Source organism: Scyliorhinus torazame, chromosome 18 (genome assembly GCF_047496885.1).
Source record: "Scyliorhinus torazame isolate Kashiwa2021f chromosome 18, sScyTor2.1, whole genome shotgun sequence".
Taxonomy (NCBI): Eukaryota; Metazoa; Chordata; class Chondrichthyes; order Carcharhiniformes; family Scyliorhinidae; genus Scyliorhinus; species Scyliorhinus torazame.
In genome coordinates this window covers 162,320,190-162,333,462 of record NC_092724.1, presented here as the reverse complement: position 1 = coordinate 162,333,462, position 13,273 = coordinate 162,320,190, and the positions used below count along the sequence as shown (strand labels likewise).

At 45.5% G+C, this 13,273-nt stretch overlaps 1 protein-coding gene across 9 annotated transcripts in view; it reads left to right on the top strand.

Annotated features, from left to right (window-relative positions):
• LOC140395710 (uncharacterized) overlaps positions 1–13,273 on the top strand; it is a 223,914-nt gene that overhangs the window by 107,899 nt on the left and 102,742 nt on the right. For 7 of the 9 annotated variants that reach the window (XM_072483820.1, XM_072483821.1, XM_072483819.1 and 4 more), the window contains 6 exons: positions 2,903–3,295; positions 5,279–5,970; positions 7,726–7,857; positions 8,103–8,300; positions 8,981–9,121; positions 12,143–12,403. In XM_072483820.1, the coding sequence (XP_072339921.1) occupies positions 2,903–3,295; positions 5,279–5,970; positions 7,726–7,857; positions 8,103–8,300; positions 8,981–9,121; positions 12,143–12,403 (1,817 nt within the window). The remainder of the gene's footprint in view (positions 1–2,902; positions 3,296–5,278; positions 5,971–7,725; positions 7,858–8,102; positions 8,301–8,980; positions 9,122–12,142; positions 12,404–13,273) is intronic. The other 2 variants (XM_072483816.1, XM_072483822.1) reach the window with 2 other exon arrangements.

The window sequence follows — 13,273 nt, the reverse complement described above, 5'->3', positions numbered from 1 at the left end:
ATAACCGAAAGGCATTGTTTAATCCAGCCCCTATCTCTAATTCTCTGTTATAAGTGAGGATGAAATTTATCTGTCGCATTTATATTTTGCCATACTTTCAAAGACTTCAGAATGGCTTTGGTGCTCAAAGCAACAATTGCAAATAGCAGATACCTGCAATGTGTGACAAGGGATTACAATAGTTTGTAAAATATATAACTAGAATGGAGCTTGGGCAGTTATTTAAGAGTTCCAGTATATTGTGGTGTAATTTTTATGATCAAATTTTAATGTTTGCACAGGGACAATATCCTCCTTGAACAGTCTTGATGCTGGGTTTAGAAAAGCAAGTTTCCTGTTGTCATTGCTCAGAATGAGTCAGCTGTTTTAGAGCAGAGCTGTTGTCGTCACTTAAGTCAGACTTACTGAAAAGTTCTTGGGATCTGAGGGCAATGTCTGGAGTATCACCTGATGTGAGATTCTAATAGAACTTACTCGGCAGCCCCTGGGCCTTGGGGAGCTAGGGTAGATCCTAGTATCTTGTCAGAGAGGACCTGGGAGAATTGGAGTCGGAAGTCACGGTCCGAAGCTTGTCAATAAATGGAAGGGATTCTGGGATTGGCTGAGGGGAAGTCGGAAGAGTGGGTCTTCGGATGTAGCACCAGTGGGTTTGGTGTGGGGGGAGCAGGGTGGTGGTGTTGGAGGAAGTAGCATGTTTGGGCCCAACTTGGAGATATTGGGGTTTCTGGAAACCATCGGACAGTACAGCAGTGAACAATCCTTTTTTAAAAATATTTTTTAAATTCTCCTTTTTCATATTTTCGCCCAAATAATAAACAATAATCAGTAACGAATGTAATGTCAATCCCCATATCAATAATAACGATCCCATCCTCCCACCAAACCCCAGACATTGGCCCGCATGTTAACATAAACAAATGACAAAGAGGAATCAGGAATCGCCCATAGTCACCATTAACACACACAGTCCCCCTCCCCCCACCCCCCCAACCCTCCCCTAAGTTCGATGTGATCCAATTCTCGAAAGTGCGTAATGAATAACGCCCATGAATCGTAGAACCCTCCATCCTTCCCTCAGTTCAAATTTGACCTTTTCAAGCGTCAAGAATTCCAGCAGGTCCCCCCGCCACGCCAGGGCACAGGGTGGCGAGGTTGATCTCTACCCTAACAGGATCTGCCTTCGGGCGATCAACGAGGCGAAGGCTATAACATCCCCCTCCGCGCCCGTTTCCAACCCCGGCTGGTCCGACATGGAATGGAATCCAGCCAATCGAGAGCCAGGCCACCCGCTTCGGGCTATCAGCTGCCACCTTTCCCATAGTCCCTTTAGTGTTTACCCCAGCTCCCCCTATCTCCTCATCATCGGAAAATCCTTTCCCTATTTTCCTGTCCCACCGCAATTTGTCTGCCAGACCCAGTATTGCATTGGCTGAAGTACTCTCTCCTCGTGCTCAGAAACCTAGAAGTCAGTTCAAATCCCACCTTTCGGCAGTTGGAGGAAGTTACATTCAGTTAATTAAATAAATGTGGGCAGCGCGGGGGCGCAGTGGTTAGCACTGCTGCCTCACGGCGCCAGGTCCCGGGTTCCATCCCAGTTCTGGGTCACTGTCCGTGTGGAGTTTGCACATTCTCCCCGTATCTCAGTGGGTTTCGCCCCCACAACCCAAAGATGTGCAGGGAATGTGGATTGGCCGCGCTAAATTGCCCCTTAATTGGAAAAAATGAATTGGGTACTCTAAATTTAAATTTTTTTAAAAAAGTTAATTATATAAATGTGGAATTAAAAACTAGAATCAGTGATGATGATCGGGGGCTGGATTTTACAGGGTGTTGTAGTTGCCTTCTTTAAAAATCTTTTAAAATATAATCATTGTTGCGAGTATTAATCACCAATGTATAAGCAGTTTATGATAGAACATGGCATTTGCTAAATTACTTATCTGAAATAAACCTATTATGGGTGCACATGCCAGGAAAGGATCGAGAGGCTAGTTCTTGTTTGTGGGGGTTGGGGGAGGGGGGCGAGGGAGGGGGGTGTAAAAGGCTGAGGAATAATCTAATTGAGATATTTATAATTGTGAAAGAGTGCACTTAGAGAGACTGTTTCTTCTTCGTGGACAAGAATGTCTAAAGGTCATCCAGATATGATAGTCATAAAGAAATCTAATAATGAATTCAGGAGAGCCTTTTCACCCCGGAAAAGTTTTTTTTTTGCACAAGAAAACTTTGGTAAATAGGTTGTGGAGAAAAAACATTAAAAAAAAAAAAATTTAAAGTACCCAATTCATTTTTTCCAATTAAAGGGCAATTTAGCGTGGCCCATCCACCCACCCTGCACATCTTTGGGTTGTGGGGGTGAAACCCACGCAACATGGGGAGAATGTGCAAACTCCACACGGACAGTCACCCAGGGCCGGGATCGAACCTGGGACCCCGGCGCCGTGAGGCTGCAGTGCTAACCCACTGCGCCACCGTGCTGCCGGAAAAACACTTTTTGAGTGATTTAATTGGTTCTTTAACAAAGTGTGACAGACATGCATTTATCTATGGTTTTCCCATTGGAAATGTTGGTCTGAAGGCCAGCGTTTGCTTATATGCAAGATCATTCACAGTGGCTTCTGTCCTATTTGGGAAAATCCAATGGAATCAATCATTTGGAATGTTGCTACTTCCAAGCTGTTGGTATTGGTGGCTGCAGTTCGTCTGTGGGTGCTGCCCACGCATTCTGAATGACTGGTGGTCACCTCACTCGGCATAGCTTCTGCTTTGCACTGATGCTTTTGAGCTGGCCATTGGGAAATGCGTAAGATTAGTCTAATTGGTTTTTCAGAGGTCCACATGCTATTTGTACATTAAAAGGGATCTAAAATTGTACAAAATTAACTCTATTGTGTTCTCCTAGACAAATTAATGGAAAAGCTGCGTGGCGAGGTACTGGGGCTGTTCTCGGCTGACCTTAATGCCATTGCTGAAACAAAACTAAATGAACTCTACAGCAAGACCTATGGGCGAAACCTAAGAACAAAATCGTATGGATTCGGCTCCATAAAAGAGCTCATCAAATCCATGAATGATGTGCTGGAGCTGGTCCCCATGCGAGGGGGGAACTATATCAAACTCAAGTCCACACAAGCCTGCGGGATAGTGAAAACAGGGGAGAACAATTCTCAAGAATCAAAGCCAGCTTCTGCAGCACCTGTTCCCGTGCCCGCTCCGGTGCCCATGCCAAGTATGGAAAGTGTGGGCAAAAGCTCTTCAAGGTCTTGCGTCCTTCCAATTGCTCCACAACCACAAGGTATTTCAATTTTCAAATCACTAATCCAGACTAAAATTCTCCCATGTGAAACAGGAATAACACACAGTTTATTGTCATTGAGCTGAGGTCAGGTTCCCCTTTCATAAAACCATCGACTTTTACCAGGTGCCCTTAACATGCTCCACCCAGACCTTCATCTAATCCCTATCAACATATTTTTCTCTTCCTTTCTCCCTTCTGGAAGTCATCCTTTGGCCTCCTTTTTTCATGACGAAAGATGTGTCAATCGTTTCCTGATATGTGTACCCAGATATTCTCATGTACTTTCCCTTAAATGCTATTTTACCTCAACTGCTCCTTGCAGTTACCCTACAGTGGGTAGCCTCTTGAGTCCGCAGCTCCATTAGGTCACCCCCTCGGTATTTTCTGGAGAAAGGGGTCCCAGACTGTAGCTAGAACCTATTCGGGTCTGTCATCATTTGAGTAAATCCCACTGCGCCTACGCCCTTTTTAGAAAAGACAGTGACTCGGGCAGGATTTTCTCTGCAGGTTTCTAACTGATTGCGGCGAAAGTGTGTCCCTTCAGGTTTGTTTAAAGTGAACTGGGTAATCCCCTGAAGTGGAAATATTTTGCAGGTTGCTGGGAAATGGCCGGGGGAGTGGGACCAGCTGCTAAATTGCTCTGATGGACAGCCAGCACAGATGGGTCAATGTTCTTTCTTTTTTAAAATCTTTTTAAAATAAATTTAGTGTGCCCAATTAATTTTCCCCAATTTTTAGGGGCAATTTAGCGTGCTCAATCCACCTACCCGGCACATCTTTGGGTTGTGGGGGCAAAACCCACGCTAACACGGGGAGAATGTGCAAACTGCACACAGACAGTGACCCAGAGCCGGGATCGAACCTGGGACCTTGGCGCGTGAGGCAGCAGTGCTAACCACTGCGCCACTGTGCTGCCCCGGTCAATGTTCTTTCTATCGGGCTGTCAACCCCATTCGATAATTCTATTCCAAGAACAAGGGATGATGAATCAACGAGATAAAAAAAAATTTTTTAAGAGTACCCAATTATTTTTTCCAATTAAGGGGCAATTTAGCGAGGCCAATCCACCTACCCTGCACATCTTTGGGTTGTGGGGAAGAAACCCACGCAAACTTGGGGAGAATGTGCAAACTCCACACGGACGTGACCCGGAGCCGGGATTGAACCTGGGACCTCGGCGCCGTAGGCAGCAGTGCTAACCCACTGAGCCACCGTGCCGCCCCAGAGATTTGGTGCAAATTAGGACAATAGCAGAGTTTTGGTTGACCTCAAATATCCGGAGGGTAGGGTGAGGAGAGCCAACTCGGAGTGCGTTGGAATAATCAACAAAATGGAGGCACGAAAGACATGGGTGAGGGGTTCAGCAGTAGACAAGCTGAAAACAGCCCTGATATGCATCCTTCTTGAAAATAACACTATTTTACTCAATTCTGTCTGACTTACTGTCTTTTTTATACCTTTGTTAGAAATAAGTGCAAAGTTGAAACGTGTTAATTTCCTTAAACCACATCTAAATTCTGACAGTTTGGTATGGTCTAATACACCAAAGTCTTATGACTTTACCTATTGGATCTTTGGGGTCGCAATTTTGAAAAACTTTCCAAACATTGATGCTGTTGAGTTATGATAAGGTTAATGAATATGGACGGGTGTAATTAATGTGCAATGCGTTTTTAAACCCTTTTGTATCTTAATACGGTTGAAAGTTGGCAGCAGAGTCCACAAGAGCATTATGGCTTGTTTCGTCTTTTGATTTATCTTGCCTCCTTCAGAGGAATGTTTTCTCCCCCACCACCCCTTCATTTATCCTCCCTTTCCTTCCTTCTCTCTATCCTTTCCCCGAATGGCGTTTCTTTTTGTCATTTGTTTATAAAGAAGAAATAGTAACAGCGCCTTTAAATGAAAGTTGAGCCCAGTATTATGATCTTTGATGAACTGCAGGGAAATATGCCAACGGCTAATGTTTTTTTCCTCGTTCAGCAGCCATACATGGAGTTCCTGTTCCAATGTATAGGCAGAACATATCACCACTCAATGGCATTCTCTGTGTCCCACCATTAATACCTTTGCCGTCCAGCCTTGGGCCAGGCCCCACAGGACCACGAATAACATTTGGTTTCACAGAACGCAAAACAGCGTCGCCGGCATTGTCAACAGCATCTTCAGAGGACGATACTGAGAAAATTGGAGCCTGGACAAATCCGAGAAGTCACCAAAAGGACACATCAACGAAAGACCCTGTGCCCGTGTCCCACTTAATTCGCCCGGCACCATTGGTTATAGCAAATTGTATAGTGCAACCAACTGAATCTTACACATTTAATCAAAATCTCAATGCTTCAGTAAAGCCACAACGTTCAGCTTCACCTGCACTGTCAACGGCGTCTTCAGAAGACTTTCCTGCATTGGACACACAAATATCAAAAGAGGAGCTGAAAAAGTTGAAAGAGGAGGAACTGAGGAAGAGGAGATCAAAGGACCGATACCCCCAACACTTCTTTTCACGGATAAGGGAGGAACATAGATCTGTCATGCAGACAGTGGAGACATTGGTCCCAGATATGCTGGAGCGCCATCGAAATAAACCCATCAATTTGGAAGATGTGAACCAGCGGATTGATGAGTTCATTCGCGCCCTTGCAGCTGAAGGAGAACATGTGACCGAAGCGAAGGTATGTAAAGAATGGACTCTTTGAAACATTAATTTGATCTGTGGTAGTGAGAACAGCATTTTTTTTTAACAAACAATTTTACTGAGGTATTTTTGGCATTATAAACAGTTACAGTGTACAGTAATGTGCAAATATCAACAAAAACATAGTGCAAATATCCAATCCTCTCTCATAAACAGTACCCGCCTATTTATCCCCCCTATCCTACTCTAATCTACCCCCCCCACCACTGACGTTTAATTCCCCGCGAAGAAGTCGATGAATGGTTGACACCTTCGGACGAACCCTAATAAAGATCCTCTCAAGGCGAACTTAAGTTTTCCCAGACGAAGAGAGCTCGACATGTCCGAGAGCCATGCTTCGGTCTTCGGGGGCTTTGAGTCCCTCCATGCCAGCAGTATGCGTCGCCAGGCTACCAGGGAAGCAAAGGCCAAGACGTCGGCCACATTCTCCTCCTGGACCCCCGGGTCATTCGAGACCCCCAAAATTGCCACTACTGAACTCATCACCACCCTCGCCTTCAGTACCTGGGACATGACGTCCGCAAATCCCTCCCAGTATCTCCTAAGTTTTGGACGTGCCCAAAACATGTGGACGGGATTCGCTGGTCCCCCCTGCGCATCTAGCACACTTGTCTTCCACCCCCAAAAATTTGCTCATCCGGGCCACCGTCATGTGGGCCCGGTGTACGACCTTGAACTGAATCAGGCTGAGCCTGGCACATGTTGCAGTAGAATTTACCCCACTCAGGGCTTCCGCCCATACCCCCTCCTCCATCTCCTCGCCGAGTTCCTCCTCCCACTTGAGCTTCAGTTCCTCTGTCTGGCACTCCTCCCCTTTCATGAGTTCTTGGTAAATATCCGAGACTTTCCCCTCTCCTACCTCTCCCCTGGATACTACTCTCTCCTGGATCCCATTTGGTGGGAGGCGTGGGAAGGATGGGATCTGTCTGCGTATGAAGTCACGCACTTGCAAGTACCTAAAGTCATTCCCCCTTTACTAGTCCGAATTTCTCCTCCAAGGCCCTCATGCTCGCGAAGCTCCCCACCAAGGAGAATAGCATTTAAAAAATATACATGGGAACATATATAAGAACATAAGATATATGGGGAGGAGTCAGCCATGTGTCCCTTCGAACCTCCTCTTCGATTCAATAAGAACATGGCTAAACCTCTACATCAGTGCTTTGTTGCTGCACTAACCCCATATCTCTCATTTCCTTTGTGCCCAACAGTCTTATTGATCTCGGTCATAAATATACACGTCAATTGAGCAGTCCTCTTGGCTAGAGAATTCCTACACTGCCTTACCAGAGGAATATACTGGGAAAATATTGGCAATATTTTGGAATAACAGATAATATATATATGTGCTGTCTCTCTTCTCCGATATGTCGTGATGCACCATTCAGACATCACAATGTAGATCCAAACAATCTACACCCTATCAGTTCTGAGATGTGCTTCTGCAGGCGAGATCTATTATGTGACTGTGTTAGAACAAAATAAGTACAGACAAAAATACATTTTGATGCATACACAGGTTTACCTTTTAAAAACTTTTTGAGATAAATTAAAGGCAGGCATCATCAGCATTTTCTTTCTCAGCAACTAAAGCCTGCATGATAGAACCACAGCATACTGCAACTAAACGTTTGTGCTCTCCCCTTTCTTTTGTCTCTGTCACGCTCACTCTCTCTTTCTCTCTCCCTCTCTCGAACGCGCGCTCTCACTCTTTCTCTCTTTCTATATACAGGTGGTGAGCAGAGTTTGCAACCACTTCAGGATACAAAGCCTGAGAGATATTGGGGTCTGGCAACCTACTAAACAACTCCCCGCGATTCTAGAACTTCGTCGAACACAGCGAGAAATCACCATTTTTATCGAAGTAAGTAGAGAGTCGACCTGACACAGTGCTCCGGCAGGGTGTGATTTCTGCCCTCCCTGCCCTGTCTTTGCTTCCAGCAATGGCCTCGATAGGACCAAAGAAACTTTTATCAGTCATGGCTTTTTACAGCGGTGACACTTGTATTTTCCTTTTAAAATGACCCTTTGTTTTTCTTATGCCCTAATGTCCGATAAGATACCTTCTCGAAATGAAGCAAATTAATGCTCCTTATTACATATTTTCAGGCTTTTGAAAGTATCCGGTGTGTCAGTACTCTTTATGAGCTGAATCAGTGCTTGGCGGCACTGAAAAACAAGCAGAGCTTTGAAGATTTGAAACTCGGCCCTTTATGCAAGCAGCCCCTTGTGCACAGGATGTTCAAAGTGCCCCAGTCGCTGAAGGATGAGGATATTTTTGAAATTGAGACAGTGGATATTTTACAGGTACAGTGGCATGTTTGATTGGTATAAAACTGCCTGTATGATTGAGGGACATATTTACAATGAGGTTAGTTTCAGTCATCCAGAGCTGAATAAATTATGTTTGTGTTTATTATGTCGCTTTTTTTGCAACTTAGAAAATGCATAAACTTTAAGACTGGTCAGGTGAATCCTGTTGCTGACGGCTACTGGAGAGGCTGGGTAAAAGTTTACTTTGGTGCGATAAAGTTTTAGTGAGATCGTCCTACACCTGTGAACCCTTGGTTCTGTCATCCTGTGCCATGCATTACTTGTCACCGAGAGAGTAGGCGGTTAATTTGTCCACAGGCTTCCTCCAGTGTTACCTTTCCAGCTACATCACACAAATGTACATCTCATGGGCGCCTACCCATGTTGCCCCCTTTCATCTTCCAACAGCCAGGGAGACATGCAGAGGCTTAGCACAGATGAGGGATTCCGTAGTGTCAGTATTATAATTGATGGTTCTGCCCATGTCAATCTTTAATGCTACCTTTTATTAGCTCCGTGAAGAGCAGTGTTAAAATCTGCATGCAAAGGTTCAGAATCTCTTGATTGTCAATGCACGTTTAATTGGTTCCATTCTGTTTATTATATTCTTTATTATTCTTTGAATTGTCATCACAAAAACCTGCAGACATTCACTGGTAACCTTCCCCCTCCAGAGCCTCCAGCAATATAAAAGAGACAAGAGGGCACAAAAAATAGATTTGGCTGATTTCATAAAGCATTTAGCAGATCACTATCACTGTGACTCGCCGTACGAGCTTGGAATCAGAATTACTAGCATCGGACTTCTGATATCAGTAAGTTGCCTTTATTTTATTTTGATAGATTATTTCATTTCAGCCAGTCATACATGATCATTTACTGCCCTGCTAATGCTAAAGATGCTGATTCAGACTTGGGAGCCATCAGCTCTTTGGTAACTGCTGAAGTTGGCGCTCTACGCCTGTAAGTTGTTATCCAAACTGTTCCGTAAATGCCTGCCTTTTCAATCAGCCTATCCATGGAGATAGAAGCAAACATTGCCACTAAACGTTTGCCTTGATTCGCGCATTCACCAAACTTTTTGAGGTGAACATTTCAAATTTACATGATGTTAAAATATGTTAACGTTTTGGGCAATGGCCTTGTCAGAACCAAATAGAAGAGTGCAGCATTTCAGCCCAACTATTGTTGTTGGTGCATACACAGCTCTTCTCCCAATCTATCTACCTCATCCCTATTTAGCATGTCTTTCTATTCCCTGTTCTCCCTTTCTGCACTTGTCCAATTTATTTTTGAGACTTTCTAAGCTATTTGCTTCAATCACATGAGTTCCACACTCTTAGCCACTCTGAGTAAAGAAATAGCTCCTTATTCTCCTCTTGGATTTATTGGTAACAATTCTGTATTTGTGGCCCATGGCTTTGGATTCTTGTACCTCCCGCTGCCTGGGGAAAGCGGGCAGTATAATCAAAGACCCCTCCCACCCGGCTTACTCACTCTTCCAACTTCTTCCATCGGGCAGGAGATACAGAAGTCTCAGAACACGCACGAACAGAGTCAAAAACAGCTTCTTCCTAGCTGTTACCGGACTCCTAAATGACCCTCTTATGGACTGATTTCATTAACACTACACCCTGTATGCTTCACCCGATGCCGGTGTTTATGTAGTTACATTGTGTACCTTGTGTTGCCCTATTATGTATTTTCTTTTATTCACTTTTCTTCCCATGTACTTAATGATCTGTTGAGCTGCTCGCAGAAAAATACTTTTCACTGTACCTCGGTACACGGGACAAGAAACAAATCCAATCCGATCCAAGATGTAGAAGCCCCCCGCATCTACCCTGTCCAATCTATTCATTACTTGAAGGATCAATATCATGGGGCGGGATGCTCCGTTTTGCCGGCGCCCGGGGGTTTCCCGACGGCGTGGGGCTGCCCCACAACGGGAAACCCCATTGACCGGCCGGTGTTACGGAGACTCCCGCCGGCGGGTCGAGGCTGAGAAGTGGCGGGGTGGGACGGAGAATCCAGCCCCACGTCTCCGCTAAGTCTTCATTTCTCGAAAGACAAAATTCCCAACTTGTTTAACCCTACTCGATTAACTCCCGAGTTCTGACAAAGGCTTTTCTACTCAAAACATTAACCTGTTTTTTTTCTCTCTCTCTCCAGTTGCTCGAGGACCTGCTGCGTATTTCAGGCCCTCTCTGTTCTTATTTCAGTATTTAGCTGTGTCAAAGGTCAAAGTGCCTGTCAGCTCCTCTTTGGGGGCAGGAAGGTCAGTTAGTAAAAGGGGACTTGAAAAGGAGCCCCACTGGGAGAATGTGCAAACTCCACGTGGACAGTGACCCAAAACCGGGATTCGGCGCCACGAGGCAGCAATGCGAGCTACTCCGCCACATGTTGAACAACATTGAACTATTTGTCTATAGTCACTACCTCCATGATCTGGCATTAAACCCCTCTCTGCCAATCTCTATCAATATTTGTTTGCCGGGCAGCTTGGTTTCTGTTTTTATAATTATTTGTTTTCCAATTAAGGGGCAATTTAGCGTGGCCAATCCACCTACTCTGCACATCTTTGGGTTGTGGGGGTGAGACCCACGCAGACACGGGGAGAATGTGCAAACTCCACACGGACAGTGACCCGGGGCCGGGATTCGAACCCGGGTCCTCAGTGCCGCAATCCCAGTGCTAACCACTGCGCCACATGTCGCCCCTTTTGTTTTTATAAATTAATAGTAGCCAATTATTTTTTCTTTACAATTGAGGGCCAATTTAGCAAGGCCAATCCACCTATCCTGCATATATTTGGGTTAGGGGAGGCAGCACGGTGGCGCAGTGGTTAGCACTACAGCCTCACGGCACCAAGGTCCCAGGTTCAATCCCGGCTCTGGGTCACTGTCCGTGTGGAGTTTGCACATTCTGGCAGGGGCTGGTTTAGCACACTGGGCTAAATCGCTGGCTTTGAAATCAGACCAAGGCAGGCCAGCAGCACGGTTCAATTCCCGTACCAGCCTCCCCGAACAGGCGCCGGAATGTGGCGACTAGGGGCTTTTCACAGTAACTTCATTTGAAGCCTACTTGTGACAATAAGCGGTTTTCATTTCATTTCATTTCATTCTCCCCGTGTCTGCGTGGGTTTCGCCCCCACAACTCAAAGATGTGCAGGGTAGGCGGATTGGACACGCTAAATTGTCCCTTAATTGGAAAAAATCAGTTCCGAGGAGGTTCCCTGGATTCAGTCCGGAGATGAGGGCTTTGCCTATTAAGAGCGATTCAGCAGTTTAGAGAATGCGAGGAGGTCTAATTGAGGTATATAAGATGATAAAAGGTATTGACAAAGTAGACATAGAGCGGATACTCCCTCTTGTGGAGAAACCTAGAGCGAGAGGTCGTAGTTTTAGGATAAAAAACCGAGGAGGAGAAATTACTTCTCTCAAAGCGTTGTGAAACTGTGGAGTTCGCTACCCCAGCATGCGGGGGATGCTGGGACTTTGAGTACATTTAAGGAGGAGTTAGACAGATTTTTAATTACTAATAGGTTGAAGGGTTACGGAGAAGGGGCAGGAAAGTGGAGTTGAGGGGAGGGGGGAGGAAAAAAAAGTGGAGTTGAGGCCAAGAGGAGATCAGCCATAATTATATTGAATGGCTGAGAGGAGGGATTGAGGAGCTGAATCGCCGACTCCTGCTCCTCGTTCCAATGTTCTCAACTGCGCTGTCAGCTGGAGCAGGGTTTGTTGATGTGTGAAATGAGGAGCAAAGGGAGAAGGAGTCATTGAAAGTGAAGATAAGGAATGAATAAATTGTTTTTGTGTTGGAACTTTGCCAAACAGACGTTGTCAAAGACTATACAGACTGAACGGGCTGCTATCGAAAAGTCGAGAAGTCGAGTTCAGAAGGAAATGGAGGAGGAAGTGAACAATCGATTTCACAAGCTGAAGAAAGCAGTGATGGATCCCGCGAGTGGCCAGCCGCTCTATTCTACCTGTGGATCTCTGGATCTTCGGAAGCAATATGCCTCTATGACAGCAGCAGACGCAGCCTTTCAGGTGTTCATCAATGCACGAGGAGTTTTCAGTGATAAAATGACAAAGGTAAGCAACGTTTTACCTGGGTCGAAATCCTGACTCATCTGTGTGACGTAATAGCGTAATAATCGTTGGCCTTTATTGGTTATCCAAGAATCTCAGCGGGGAGGAAGTGAGGGAATTGAATTGCATGTTTGGTGGGTGTAAGATTGCTCAGAATCTTCAGTTTACTTTGTCAGGTCCCCCTGTGTACCTTGATTTGTAAACTTTGTAAGGAGAGTGGAACCAGTAAATAATTGTCACCGTATTAGATGACTTTCTTATTTTTAAACTAGCCATGGTGTGTACTGTTTATATAAAAATAATTCTGCAAATGGGGAGTTCTTTAGCCAACATCTCTCGCTGCAACGAAACCATTCTATCCCATCTTTCCACAGTAATAATTTTTATGAGTGTCACAAGTAGGCTTACATTAACACCGCAGTGAAAATCCCTTCGTCGCCACATTCCGGCTCCTGTTCGGGTACACAGAGGGAGAATTCAGAATGTCCAGTTCACCTACAGCACGTCTTTCGGGACTTGTGGGAGGAAACTGGAGCACCCGGAGGAAACCCACGCAGACACGGGGAGAACGTGCAGACTCTGCACAGACAGTGATCCGAACCGGGAATCGAACCCGGGACCCTGGCGCTGTGAAGCGACAGTGGTAATCACTGTGCTACCGTGCCGCCCTAAAGATATCCTAGAAATAGACTGGTCTCTCTGTGACTGTGCATGCTGGTTTTTTTAAAAAAGCTTCCCATTCCTGAGGTGTCCAAATCTTGCCGCTGCCTTGCGCTGGCTGGAGTGTACCCGCCAGCAGAGGATTCTGGGGCAGAAAGCCGACAAGCTGCACGGGACAGGGCAGGTGAACCAGACTCTGTGGAAATTTCTGAG